The 15,322-nt window shown below is 36.1% G+C and overlaps 1 protein-coding gene across 1 annotated transcript; it reads left to right on the forward strand.

Annotated features, from left to right (window-relative positions):
* Positions 1 to 7,143: 7,143 nt before the first annotated feature.
* On the forward strand, positions 7,144 to 7,602 carry LOC144969168 (uncharacterized). The gene has a single exon (XM_078908275.1). It carries the CDS (start codon positions 7,144 to 7,146, stop codon positions 7,600 to 7,602), a length of 459 nt encoding a protein of 152 aa, XP_078764401.1.
* The last annotated feature ends 7,720 nt before the right edge of the window (positions 7,603 to 15,322 follow it).

Genomic DNA, 15,322 nt, shown 5'->3' on the forward strand with positions numbered 1-15,322 from the left:
CTGTGGCTTTATATTTATATATATTTTTTTCTATATGGTTAACTGATAAATATTGACTTTATTGTATAAGTCTAGAGGGCCCCTTTGCTCGTCACGTCAACTTCACAACTTGAACTTGAACAGTCCTTTCTATTTCTACTACAGTTGCTATCTAGTTAGTGGGTCTGATATCACCATGTCATATTCATATATGATGGAACTTGGACTCTGAATATATAGTTATGCCCATTACATGGATCTGGTGTTGCTGATATGACTGTCTATCGTATGGGACTAGTAACTATGACTCTGAATTTTGCCTCCTTTAATTTGAGATGTTACTGAGTTACTGTTACAGTTACACTCAATCACTCTACTATTACTATTATCTCTGTGACTATGGAAAGGAATTATGGATTTTGTCTCATTGATCTAAGATGTAACTCTATTAATCAATTCTATGACTATGGAAGGGAACTATGGATCTGATTCTGATGCTACTCATTGACCGTAAGGAATGAACAATAGTAGTCAGATTTCTTATGAATGGCGCATGTTTTTACAGTTTTTCTCAGATGTCCCTCTATCAAAAATTGTAAAACATATTGTCAATCTCCAAATCAATTTCTCTTAACCGAGTAAAGAATTTGGCCCGTATTTAATTGTGGTGCCATATCACAAAAAACGATTTCTTCTTCATGACCAATAAAAAGCCACTTTAAAACTGCTGTCATAAAATTAGAGATTTTACACTGCTAAATATGTAAACAGTTTCGCACCACAAAGTAAGAGATGAATTCATCGTTTTTCAATAAAATCTTGTGACACGGTAGTTCCGGCTAGTGGTTATGAGTTCACATCATACTGTTTTCCGAATAAAAGCAAGACACATTAACTGTTATAAAGTAACAAGATATGTAGTTTGCATCCCATTTTGACCCTATAATTTATTGCTTTTTATTTATATTACATCGCAATTACCGAAGACTGATATGAATCTCTATCTTTAACCCATTTGAACAAGTGATTAAATACTCAAAATTATCAAATTAACATCGAATGTTTATATTTAACTTTGAAAAATTGTATCTATGCATGAACGTTTCACATAGCATTTAAAGTTTTCTTTTAAACCTATAAGCTCTTAAACAATACGATGTGATACGGAATCTCTTTCGGTTCCTTTCTGGTAAAGCTGCGAAAAGAAGTCTACTTGTATCTATCGATCAGCCATTAAAGAGGACAGCTATGGAATTGGAATTTCACAATCAACCATGAGTTTCGCATGTTATTGTTGTTACGGTGTTGTTGAACACATGCACATTTTGTGGAAACACTGTATCATAAATTGATGAATTTCTACTTTTGACTGGTCTCCATTAATTTTATGTAATCCTCTTTGGCATAAATACCAAGCTATTTCTAAAAAAATGAACTCAAAATAATGTTCACTTTTATTTGTGTTCATCTATAACGTATATTTACTGTTATAAAATGTAAACTTGTCTGTCGTTCCTTCATATTCGGATTCTGTACGAACATCATATAAGTTTCAATTAACTAAACATTCCATTTTAACAAATTCTTTCAAAATGGATAAGCGGAAAATCATAATTTCGACACTATAAATCATTTTTTATTTCCAATCCTTACCAGTTATCGATTTTAATATAGCTGTAATAAGCGAAATACTTTCCTATTGTTTTAAAAATTCGTGAAAAAAAAATTTTTATTAAGAAAAAATGATCCAGAGGTTCATACACATTTGCAGCTGTACATCGTGAACAGCTAGCTGAGAAAAAGAAGAAAAAGACGCGCCCCTTATTAAAAATCCGACGATTGTATTCTGAATATATAGTTCTGTCTCATTGTTCTGATATGTTACTTTATTAATTAACTCTATGAATATGGAATGGAGCCAACAAATGTTGTGTGTTCAGATTGCCTAAAGAGGAACCAGAACGGTAAACATGGTTAAACAAACTCCCTCCTCGTGATGATATTGAGCCACATCCAACAAAATTTGTTATTTGTGAAAGACATTGGTCTGCAGGTGTTCCAATGAAAATTCTACCTGGCAGACGAGTGTCCCTTATAGGGATGAAATAGTGTTCAAAAATTTTTTTAAATTAATAAATTCGAGAGATCCTAATTACAACTACTATGTAATGCATACCTGAGTAGATATTTTGGTATTCATATTTTTCTTAGGATCATCCTCCACAGATTACCTCCCTTTGTTGATATTGTACATCTCCTTTCCCCTTCATCGAATTGTTCATCCTCATCCTCATCATTACTCTAAATGTACATTCATTAATCAAGCTTCTAAAGAAATGATCCTGAATCAATCACTATAAGGTCAGTTTTTAGAATATCTAACTACTCATCCTTTCCGTTTCTTGGCTACTCTTATTCACTGCTGATAATAATAATCATTAAATATTTTTTTGGACCCAGAATTCACAATCTCTCTCTAAAATGGTAGATCTCGCCATATAATGCCCTTGCTGTTATTTTGGTTTGAATTTTCTATATTTTTGTTGGCCCCCACTAGCGTTGCCTGAAGATTCCATATGAATGTCTTTTCAGTATAGCTGTCCTTGATATATATATATATATATATATATATATATATATATATATATATATATATATATATATATATATAGAGAGAGAGAGAGAGAGAGAGAGAGAGAGAGAGAGAGAGAGAGAGAGTGAGAGACTGAGTAAGTAATCTCTTGAGGGCCAAGCTCGTGATATGAATTAAAGTTGGGAGTAGATAATAAATGAACAACTTGGCCAAGAACAAATAATATAATCTTTCTGTCACGTTTCACGACACAAAAAGATCATTTCCACGGAGTATATTCAGGCACTATGATCTTTCTGTCACGTTTCATGACACAAAAAGATCATTTCCACGGAGTATATTCAGGCACAATGTCTTCTCGTCTCCTATAAAGGCTTTGTAAAGTAACGATATGCCGTACTCTGGAAAAACACATATTTAAACATGTGGCCAGAAAACTCGTCCTTCATAATATATCGATCGATTTAAATGACTATTTGAAGGACCAGTTTTCTGGTCAAATGTTTAAATATGTGACCCCTCGCCACAAAACAGAATTATGTCGGAATGATGAAGACGCTGAAAATTGAATTATTTGTCAGAAATATCCGACTTTCAATGAGTTTGTATGTTTTATTGAATAGAATGAATATAGTATCTTAGAATGATAAATAGCAATAATTCAAATTTCTCACCAGTTTAGCTTTAATTTGACGTTTTGATATCTGGTTCATCCCGACATAAAACCGTTTAGAGACGATGGGTCACATATGTGTTTTTTTCAGAATACGGCAGAGATAGTATTTCTTCTTTATTTCATACAGACGACCCGGCTAATAGATCATTATTCAAAAGTATTAGGGCAATTTGATGATTAGGTCGGAATTCGATTCAATAGTCTGTTGTCACGTCGCCCAGCAACGGCGAGCAGCGTGGTTCTAAACAAAGAAAATCTGTACTTTTTATTCCTAGAACTTTCCATATGTCATGTGATCAGAATACATAAAAGTCAAAACATGATCATATTTATAATGTTTTTCTCCTCTGGATACACTTTTATACTCGTCGGAGAAATATTTCATAAGGGTGTCCGCCATTGTTCATAGTTTAGAGCCAGTTACTAAGTTACTATGCGTCATTCTGAGGGAAGTGTCGTCATGACTGTTGAAGCCTATTATAATGTTCCAGTATAAGTAATGCAAATTTAGAAAATTGTGGAGCGTAAACAAAGATCAAAATAATAATAAAAATTAAAGGGAATACACCTTTAAAAAGATGATGTTAGGTACCCAACTTGTACAACTTCGATAAGAGAGAGAGAGAGAGAGAGAGAGAGAGAGAGAGAGAGAGAGAGAGAGAGAGAGAGAGAGAGAGCATAGTGTATGTAAGAGAGAGTGTTGGGAAGAGAGGAGGGGGGGGGGGGGGGGGGGGTAGCGGAAAGTGACAGCACTAGCGCTGAGTCTTCAACTGAGGACATTATTTTTGTTTTTGGTATTCATGGGTCTCGGGCAGTCTTGTAGAATGTTTGCTAAATGAGAATTCCTTAGAACATTATGCTATTTTGTCACAGTAAAAAGTCATTACATGCATATAATATATGTATATATAATTAGTTATCTATCTATCTATCTATCTATCTATCTATCTATCTATCTATCTATCTATCTATCTATCTATCTATTATATCTATCTATCTATCTATCTATCTAAATATTTATATATATATATATATATTATATATATATATATATTATATATAGAGAAGAGAGAGAGAGAGAGAGAGAGAGAGAGAGAGAGAGAGAGAGAGAGAGAGATTTTGATCGTTATCGGCTCAAAAGATTCGTCTCGTTCGATCTATATTAATTTCCACAATACAATACTAGTATCATAAATAAAACAGATGAATGCCCGTGTGTAAGAAATAGTTTTTATTTTCCCGAAAATATTGCGGGCTCTCTACTAGCAGTTTACTTACTTACTTACCAGCTGGCGGCGCTGATATGACCTAAATGTGTTGCAAGCGTCGTAAAACCCCTAAAAACAACAACAAAACAAACATAACAAAAAACAAAACAAAAAACAAACAAACAAAAATCAAAAAAAAAAAAAAAAAAAAAAAAACCCACAAAAAAACATCAGAACCATCGACCACCTGAGCTCTAGCCCTTCGGTCTTGTGCCATGACGTAGAAGTTAGACGTCTTTTGTAGTTGTTCCAGGTGACTGACTATACAGTATGTTACTGATGCCTGGATTTGGTTGGAGGAATGTGCATCTCTGGATTTCAAGTGGTTCTACTAGTTAGTAGACTAAAATAATAACAAAAATAGAACTGACAGTGCTCATCGCTAGTATCAAAGTACGTAATCGTTCTAGCCTCGATATGAGGGAGGTTTGATCTTTATCGGAAAACGATTATATGGGAAAATCGACAATTTGTTAGATTGTATTATCTGATGTGATTATTTTCCGAAAATTGCTTTTGCTACAACTAAAACTAAAACTAAAACTTAGCTAAGACGTCATTCCTTTGATGTTTACTCACTGTCAATATTCACTTAAACTAACACACACACACACATACACACACAAAAATTGAGCTTTTATACAGCGCAATATCCACTAAACGTGCTCAAAGCACGTTACAAGGGTTCCTGACCAACAGCAACATTTAAAATGTAGGACGTGACATAACGCCTTTTAGGCGATATTACAGTGCTTTTTCGGCCAGGTACTCTTTTTACACCCGAGTACGGTGAGATAATGTGAGTAAAGAGCCTTCTCCAAGGACTCAACTATGCGCTGAGCGAGGCTAGAACTCAGGATTCCGATCCAAAAGCGAGTGTCATACCATTAGACCACATAGCCGCACAAACACACACACACACACACACACACACACACACATTTCCACAAAATACAAAAACACAAGAAAACACTACGTAAAAAAACACACAATCACACACACACACACACACACACAAGCACACACAAACACAAATATGCATGCGCCAAACACACCCAGGCGCATAAAAAATACTCACACACACACACACCCACACACACACACACACACACACACAAGAACAAATAAGTTCACTAATTCCACCGTTGTACAAGGATATCTAATTTATCACTATTCAGAAAAAAAATGTCATAATCGAGTGAAAATTTAATTCAATTTTGGTGCAAAGACATTTTACGAGTATGTTTTCTTTTCAATTGGAAAATTCAAGGAATGATTATTGAATTCAAAATTATTAAACCCATTAAACCATTATAATACGTAGGCTATGCGTGGGATAATAACACCATACTCTGAAAAACATACACACACACACACACACACTCTCTCTCTCTCTCTCTCTCTCTCTCTCTCTCTCTCTCTCTGTCACACACACACATACATACATACACACATACATACATACACATTTTAAAATGTCCTTCGAATATCGATTTTTAAAATAACTCTCATCTTGTCAAAACAAACAACAAAAACTGGGGCTTTAATAAGGTGGTTCCTGGTATAAGAGTTTTTGACAATATGAGGGTCATTTTTAGTAAGTCCCATGTTTGACAGTTTTAGACAATAATATAAAGATCATCTTTAGTAAGTCCCGTGCTTGACAGTTTTTGACAATAATATAGGGGTCATCTTTAGTAAGCCCCGTGCTTGAGAGTTTTTGATAATATAAGGGTCATTTTTAGTAAGCCCCGTGCTTGAGAGTTTTTGACAATATAAGGGTCATTTTTAGTAAGTTCCGTGTTTGAGAGTTTTTGACAAAATGTATTCGTGATGTTTTCAATTTTTTTATAGATAGAACAAAGTCGACGTCACTCAGATCCTTATTATTGATTTTTTGCCATCCACGTTTATGAGTACCTACTTCTCACTTAACTGTATTATCCAGACTACAAAAGTTTATGGTTACACAGAGTTTTTTGTGTTCATCCGTCATACTTGTTGTGAACTTCTTAGCCAAGCGCATACTGTCAAAAATTCTATCTTGACCCTATTCTCATACACTTATTCATTAGTAACACCGACTCTGTTGATTTACTTTTCTTGTTGTTTTGGACGCTGATCTACTTAACCCTCTCCTTACTAACCATAGGAAAATCGTCACATTCGTTACGATGCAACCGACAATTTTCTCATTTTGATTTCTCCTGTAGATCACAAAATTTAAAGAAATGCTTTAATTAAAGCTATAAATAGTAAATACTGTGCTGTAGACATCATTTTGCCTTACAACAATCTGTGTAAACTGCACATGTTACTTTTTTATTTGAGTAAGAAAAGTATATTTTTGTGTTGGGTGGGTGTTAATTTTGGGGAAAAGTTCTAAAAATGGATGGTAAGGAGAGAGTTAAGCGTTAAGCTTATTAATAGGATTCAATAGTCTGATGTCACGTCCGCCCAGCAACGAGCAGCTTGGTTCTAAACAAAGAAAATCTGTACTTTTTACTCTTCATGCTGGCTAAAACTTTTTCACATGCCATATGATCAGAATGTATAAAAGTCAAAACATGATCAGATTTATAATGTTTTTCTCCTCTGGATACACTTTTTTAAAAAATACAGATAACATGAGACAATTGTTCACTGCATTTGTACGTCCCCACTTGGAATTTGGCAATGTAGCATGGGCACCACGGCTGCAGAAAGACAAAGACCTCATAGAAAGTGTTCTAAGATGCGTAACTAGGGTTATTTCTGAATTCAAAGATCTAGAATACACAGAAAGACTGAAAAAGATACGAATACCGAGCATGCTGTATAGGAGAGATAGAGACCTTATTGAAGTGTTCAAATATACGCATAATCTATACTCTGTAAACATGAGCCTTCTCAATCTTGATTCCACCAGCACCACCAGAGGACATAGATTCAAACTCTCCAAGGAAAGGTTTTCTCTAAACCTTAGGCAGAACTTCTTCTCAGTTCGGGTAGTCGACAAATGGAACCGCATGCCTGCAACAGTTGTCGACGCCACTTTATTGCAGGCATTCAAGTGCCGTCTCGACGATAATTGTGAAACAGAATAATACTGTTTGTAGAGTTTAATTCAGACACCTCCTTCCACTATCTGGCATGCCCAGCTTTGAGAGACGTGAATTAAATACGTTCACGAATGCACAAGAGCAGATAGAAGGCTGTAAAAGTTTGTCGGAGAAGCATTTCATAAAGGTGACGGCCATTGTTCCGATAGTTTAGAACCAGTTACCAAGTTATCATGCGTCATTACGAAGGAAGTGACGTCACGACTGTTTAAGCCTATTATTTTTTTCTATTCTTTTCCGCCTTGACCTAATTTATTTTAAATCTGTGGATATCTGGTTATTCACCCCCCCCCCCCGCCCCACCAAAAAAAAAAAAATCAATAAATTCCAACGCACCACATCTTAAAATCTATCCGTCATCATTATACCGCCAGCCTGACAACTGTGTCGAAAATTTCGTAGAATTACATTTGGCTCCAATTTTAAGGTTTTATACGAATCCCAAAGTAATTGAAACATATTGAAAAATGAAAGTTGATGCCAGTCAACACAATAATCAGGATTTTCAAGAGTTATTCAATCCTTTTGAGGGTAAATTGTTGATTGTTTAAGTTGACGAAAGTGACTACAAGTTGTATTTTCTCCTAAAAATTACGAATTTTAACATTTTCAGTAGGCAGGTCTCATTCCGTGATAAAATACATTTATAGGTTATTCCACTTTAACAATGATTTTCTTCTTTCGCAATATCTTTTCATTTACGGCTTTTTGGTCTTGTGGTATGCCAGTCGCTTTCAGATCCGAAGGTCTGGTTCGAGTCCCGCTCTGAGTTGAATACTTGGAAAAGGCTCTTTACTCACATTCAATCACTCACCGTAATCAGGTGTTAGGTTAGGTTATCCGAACCAGCGACCACCTGAGCTCTAGCTCTTAGATTTTGTGCCATGACGTAGAAGTTAGACGTCTTTTGTAGTTGTTCCAGGTGACTATGAAGTGACTTCACCGATGTCTCGGGTTTGGAAGTTTTTGCCAATATTGAGAGTCATTTAAATCGATCTATATTTGAAGGGTGAGTTTTCTGGCCAAATTTCAAATATGTGTTTTTCCAGAATACGGCAGTATACTTCCCGCCATGTTTGCCAGGATTAACCAGTTGTCTTTTCAGGGTAAATTAATGAATTAATGAGAAGAGCAAAATAAACTGACCTATTATTCTTTCACTATGGTTGATGACATGAGTACTGCCCGTAACAAAAAAATAAAAAATTAATAATGCTTGCAAAAGTCTTCCGGGTAGTACTCAATTCATCAACCAGAAGAGCAAAATAAACTGGCCTATTATTATTTCCCTATGGTTGATGAAATGACTACTGCCCGTAACAAAAAAATTAATAATACTTGCAAAAATTGTCCGGGTGAAGCCAAGGGAATGGAAGTGAATATCACCAAAACGGAATGCATGGTAATACAGAAAAACCCCGAAAACAACAACACCTGCAATATAACGATTCACGGCGAGCAACTTACCAACGTAGAAAGTTTTAAATACCTAGGTTCAATAGTGACAACAGATGGAAGATGTAACCGAGACATACGAGCAAGAATAACTCAAGCCAAACAGGCCTTCATGGACCTGGGAAACATTTTGAAAAACAAACAGATGTCGTTCGGGATTAGATTCCGAGTCTTGAAGTGCTACGTGTGGCCAATCTTGTTATACGGATGCGAAAGCTGGACTACAAATGCAGAAACACAAAAGAACATTGAAGCTTTTGAAATGTGGTGCTTGAGAAGGATGCAGAGAATATCGTATACTGCACACAAAACGAACGAAGAAGTGCTAAAACAAACATACCAACAAAGGAAACTAATGCCCTTAATAGTGGATCGACAACTATCCTTTTTCGGACACATAGTAAGGAAAGATAAGAATGAATACCTGGCAAGTTGTGGAAAAATACCTGGTAAACGCGCCCGGGGGAGACAAAGAAAAACACTCATAGACCAACTGAAGGGCTTCACCAACCTAACAATCCAAGAGCTGTTTGAAAAAGCAAGAGACAGGGAGGAATGGAGAGAGATAATTCATGCAGTATCCGAAGCATGGACCAGGCATGGAACCTAGAAGAAGAAGAATCGTCCGGGTAGTAGGTACTCAATTCATCAACCATAGGGAAAGAACAATAGGCCATCGAGTCTGAGATTATCCCGGTTTCTATTTAGTAAAACAGACAAAAGCAACTGCAAGCTACCCTTTAAAACTGCAAGCACTAAACGATAACGTTCCTAACTTAACCCTCTCCTTACCAACCATAGGAAATTCGCCACATTCGTTACGATGCAACAATAAACATCACAACATTGAAAGAAAATATTTTGTTATAGCTCTAAAAACTTGACACTGTAATTGAGAGATCATTTTGCAGGACAATTAGTATATTATATTATAGAATTTATTGGTTGCTTTGTTGTTTGAATTACTTAATCTACTTTTTGTTTAGAGTGAGTGTAAAATTTCTGAAACCGGCTGGTAAGGAGAGGGTTAAAGCGATTGACGACGTGGAAGAAAACGGATATCTGTCCTAAGATTGATTACAGATCTTCGGGGTTTTTTTTCCATGTCCTTCATCGATCGCTGTAGAATGCGAACGTAATGGTCAACGTATTATTACCAATTTGAGACGATGGGTCACCATTAGGTTTGCAAGGAATGTCCCGCATTAGGAATTATAATTATTTGTGAAGTCAGAAGCCCAATAAATAATTTAGTTAATGTAAAGGTGTTTTTCTCTCTCAACAAATATCCCCTTCGGAGTAAAGTCCTTTTAACACATTAAGGTTAGATTAAAGATTATTTCCGCCTCTTTATAATGTTATTATTCAAACATGCTCTCATTGGCTACATCTCGTTAATGGTGTGAAGTAAAAAAAAAAAAACCCATTGAAAATGAGTGTTTTGCAAAAACATCGTGTTATGTTTGTAAACACTTGTTTATTACGAGATGAAACCTTCAAAGGTGACGGCATAATTAAGTAATTTGCGATGAGTCCAGGAATTGACTGGAAGATAACTGACAAATCGTTGTTGATGTCCCGTGTCGTAATTGACATCAATTGGTCCCTTTTTAAAAATATAATAATTTTATGCGTCCAAACTTCTTGACAGTCCATGTGAACTGACAGTCACGTGATTCTCCATTTGTGACCCCACGTCTCAAAACGGTATTATGTCGGAATGATTAAGATGCTGAAAACTAAATTTATTGCCAGAAATATCCGACTTGCAATTAGTTTGTATCTATGTTTTATTGAAGAGAATGACTATCGTATCTTAGAATGCTAAATAGCAATAATTCAAATTTTTGACCAGTTTAGCTTTAATTTGGCTCTTTAGTATCTGGTTCATCCCGACATAATACCGTTTTGGGACGATGGGTCACATTTGTAACCCAATTCGTAATTGGGCTACGAGGCAAAGTCTATGTTTTGACTTTTATTTAGTAAGAATGAATGTTATAAAACAACTAAAAATAAATAATGGTTTTGATATATATCATGATTTTAGTACTTACGATAGTTTTTACAATTCTTCATTTCTATGTGTCATTACTTTTTGCTGATATGAGATGGTATGTTAAAACATGAGCTTTTATATAGCGCGATAATCATAAACGTGCTCAAAGCGCTTTACAAAGGGTCCCCTGTCCAACAGGAACACGTAACATGTAGAACGAGACATGACACCTGTTAGGCGATATTACAATTTATTTTTGGACAGAGACAACGTTGTTAACGACCAGGTACTCATTTTACACCTGAGTGCGGTGAGAGAATGCGAGTTGAGTAAAGAGCCTTTTCCAAGAACTCAACTATGCGCCGAGCGAGGCTCGAACCCAGGGCCTTTCGATCCGAAAGCGAGTGTCATCCCACTAGACCACATAGCGGCACAAACGTGAAATCAATGACATAATGTCTCCAATCAAGGCAAACTGCTCTTGTGTAGAGATGAACATGATTCTTAATATTAAAATCTTAAAGCTGTTTTTAAAAAAAATTAATTTGACCTTAAATAAATAGTCTTAGAATAAATGTTTCCTCTTACATGTTAAGTCTTAGATCGTTTTTGTTTATTCACTTTAACTACGCCATTCACACAATCTCATTTGTCCTTAGTGTTTCTTTCATCGTGTTTTGTTGATAAAGGGGAAACCCGATACGTCCACAGTATCTGTCTTCGTCTGATGCATTGAAGCTTATGATTCAATACTTATCTTTATTTTTTTCCTTCGATCTTCAAGCAGCAACACTTTCATTACATGTTAAGTGTTGAGCTTTTTTAAAGCTTTTTTATATAGCGCAATATCCACTAAAAGTGCTCAAAGTGTTGCTGGTGGCTAGGGATCCTTTGTAAAACGCTTTGAGCACGTTTAGTGGATATTGTGCTATATAAATTATCTATTATTGAGTCTTTACCTTCAAAAAAATAAATTTGATCCGCCGTTTTAAATTGGTATTATGTCGGGTAAACGACAATTTAATATAATATATAGATAGGAAAAATATGAATCGTAATTTTTACTTTTATTCTTTATGGTGTTTTGCAGCTATTTGGTTTAGTGGTATGACACAGGACCTTTCGGATCGAAAGGTACTTGGTTCGAGCCTCGCTCGGCACATAATTTAGTCCTTGGAAAAGACTCTTTACTTACATGCCCTCATCGCACTCTGGTGTAAAATGAGTACTTGACCGTTGACAGCGTTGTTTCTGTCGGGGGAAAAAAATTAATATCGCCTAATAGGCGTCATGTCTCCTAAATGTTACGTGCTGCTGTTGGTCTGGACCCTTTGTAAAGCGCTTTGAGCACGTTTAGTGGATAATGCGCTATATAAAAGCTCAACTTATGTGTTGGGGGAGGGGTTATGGTGAAGAATAAATTACAATTAAGCCTTAAGCAATGAGCGAGTTTTGAAGACTATTCTTACAAAAAGGACTTTTAACATATCGATGGCCCGTCGATCTAACCTCTTAAGTATAGTAGTACAAAGACGCAACTTCAGAAGTTAGGTCAACGGGCCATTATGAGTAATTCTCACTAAACTGTATTAACCAGACTATAAACGTTCACGATTACACATAGTTTTGTGTTTTGCTCCGTTAGACTTCCGGATGGCAATGTTATGAGCTTCATAGTCAAGCGCATACTATCTATTAAGTGACATTTACTTCCTTACCTTTACGCAAAAATATGCAAGCGCTGTGATGAGGTTTCCTGGGATTCCAAGGCCAATGGTCAAACATAATAAAACAAGGTAGAACGTTGACACCCAACCTGGAAGCATGGGCAGGATGTACATCCGGTATCTGTCTAACGACATAGAGTCATTGAGGTCCGTTGACTGATTGGACAGCTCAGATCTATTTATAAATAATATCGTGTCGTTTAAAAGAGTCAGGTTTTCTTTTGTAATGACATTCATAACTGCGAACTTGATTTAGGGTCTGTTCTGATAGATGAATTCATTTTTAGATACACCGAATTGACCCATTAAAATATTGTAGTTGTGAATGGTATTTCAAATTACATTCTCCATCGGTTCTTGTCCACTTGCGAGTATGTCATATTACACCTTCTATTTGAGGTTAAGGTCTTTGTTGTCCTTGGTAAATAGAATCATACCGCCCTTCTCTTGTGGAGTTCTGATCAAATCCTGCATGTCCTGCGGATATACAAATGATAGAATGGTATAAGCATTATTCCACCCCTCTCCCTGAATATTAACGCAATATAATATCATGTTTTCAGTAATAATATGTGTCGTTAGTCTATATATGTAAATCGTTATATATCACTAATAATGTGATTCTTTAAAAAGAAATATAATTTAAGCGTTTTTGAAAATGTCTTTTTTTTAGTCTTGTATATTTCTCTTTTCAGATCAATGTCTTACATCAGTGTCTGTCCCTTATTTTGTCATTATCTGGAATCTATTTAAGGCTAATAAAATACCAAAACCGTCATTTTTTAAATTGCGGCAAGTGCTGATTCCCCATAATTTATTAATCTTCATCAAAGGTTGCCAAGTTTGGCAATACTTGTTGTATTATACTTGGGGCTCAGGGTTCGAGCTCCGTTTCAGAAAACTCGTCCTTTAAATATCGATCGATTAAAATGACCCTCATCATCACGAAAACAGCTTTGAAAGTTTTTGTTAAAACGAGGGCCATTTTAATGGAGCGAAATTTGATGGACAAGTTTTCTGGCCTAATTTTTAAATACACGTTCTTTTTCTTGGCAGTTATAGATTTGCATTTATTTATTTATTTATTTTTATATTTGGGGGGGGGGGGGGGTTGTGGTCTGGTGCTCTCGCCTGCGTACCAAAAGGTCCCTGGTTTGAGTCCCACTGTGATCTAAACAAAGTTGAATCCTTGGAAAAGGGATATAAAATGAATACCTGGACATTAACGGCGTTGTCTTGGTCGGTACAAAAAATCTTAAAACCGCGTTTTAGTTGAGCTTTTTTATATAGCGCAACGTCCATTAAACGTGCTCAAAGCTCTTTACAGGGGGTTCCTGACCAACAGCAAAACGTAACATGTAAACGAGACGTGGAGCCTGTTAGGCGATATTACATTTTTATTCCGACAGAGACAACGCTGTTAACAACCAGGTACTCATTTTACGCCTGATTACGATGAGGAAATGTGAGTAAAGAGTCTTTTCTAAGGACTCAACTTTGCGCCGAGCGAGGCTAGAACCCAGGACCTTCCAATCCGAAAGCGAGTGTCATACCACAACACCACATAGCCGCGTTTTAGGCCTTATGTTTCATCTTGCATGTTAAATGTTGCAAGCCGTTGAGATTGAATTACAAACATAATCGTGCTGTCCCTATAACATAGGGATAGGCGAGTCAATCGAAATGTCAGGTGACAGCAATAAAAGGAACTACGTCACGGCTCTAATTGCACCACTCAGCTCACTGTATCCTATCACGGCACCGTTATGACAGTGAAAATCTCACGTTTATTGCAAGTGTTTTGATAGATACATTAATTAGTAAAATGCCATTAAGGAATTATTTTTTTAAATCCTTAAACCGCATTTCCGCCTCATGCATCGCCTTACATGTTATATGTTGCAAGTTATTGAGATTGAATTATTAATATAATAGAAATTCATAAAACAAATATAGTACATAATTAAATTCTGATCTCCGATCGTATGTTTTAACCAATTAATTCCCACCTTATGGAAAGACACGTATTAAAAACTGGCCAGAAAACTCGGCGTTCAAATATCGATCGATTTAATGACCCTCATCTTGTCAAAAACTCCAAGATGAGGGTCATTTAAATCGATCGATATTTGAAGAACGAGTTTTCCGGCCAAGTTTTTTTTTCTTCAGAGCAAGGTAGTTAACTGGTTCATATGGCGTGCTTGATTTCTAGACTCACTATATGTTTATATGTTAAAATGGCGTGTTTGATACAGAGGATGGTAGATAGCTTAATTTGCTCACCAATTAAAGAGAGTTTGCAGGGTTTGTTAGCCAGTCTCGTTGTGGTCCCCACGGAAGTCGGGAGAGAGGAGCGCACGATTGGTACTAAGTTTGAAAGTCATATTGTTGTATGGCTGGACAGCTCAGTCGAATGTGCGACCGCTCCTGTCTTCTCTCTCTCTCTCTCTCTCTCTCTCTCTCTCTCTCTCTCTCTCTCTCTCGGCCATGCATTTCATGTTACCATTGATAGTTATTTTTCTTC

This window comes from Berghia stephanieae, chromosome 3 (assembly GCF_034508935.2).
Source record: "Berghia stephanieae isolate SIO BIC M18660-M18661 chromosome 3, UCSD_Bste_1.3, whole genome shotgun sequence".
Classification (NCBI taxonomy): domain Eukaryota; kingdom Metazoa; phylum Mollusca; class Gastropoda; order Nudibranchia; family Aeolidiidae; genus Berghia; species Berghia stephanieae.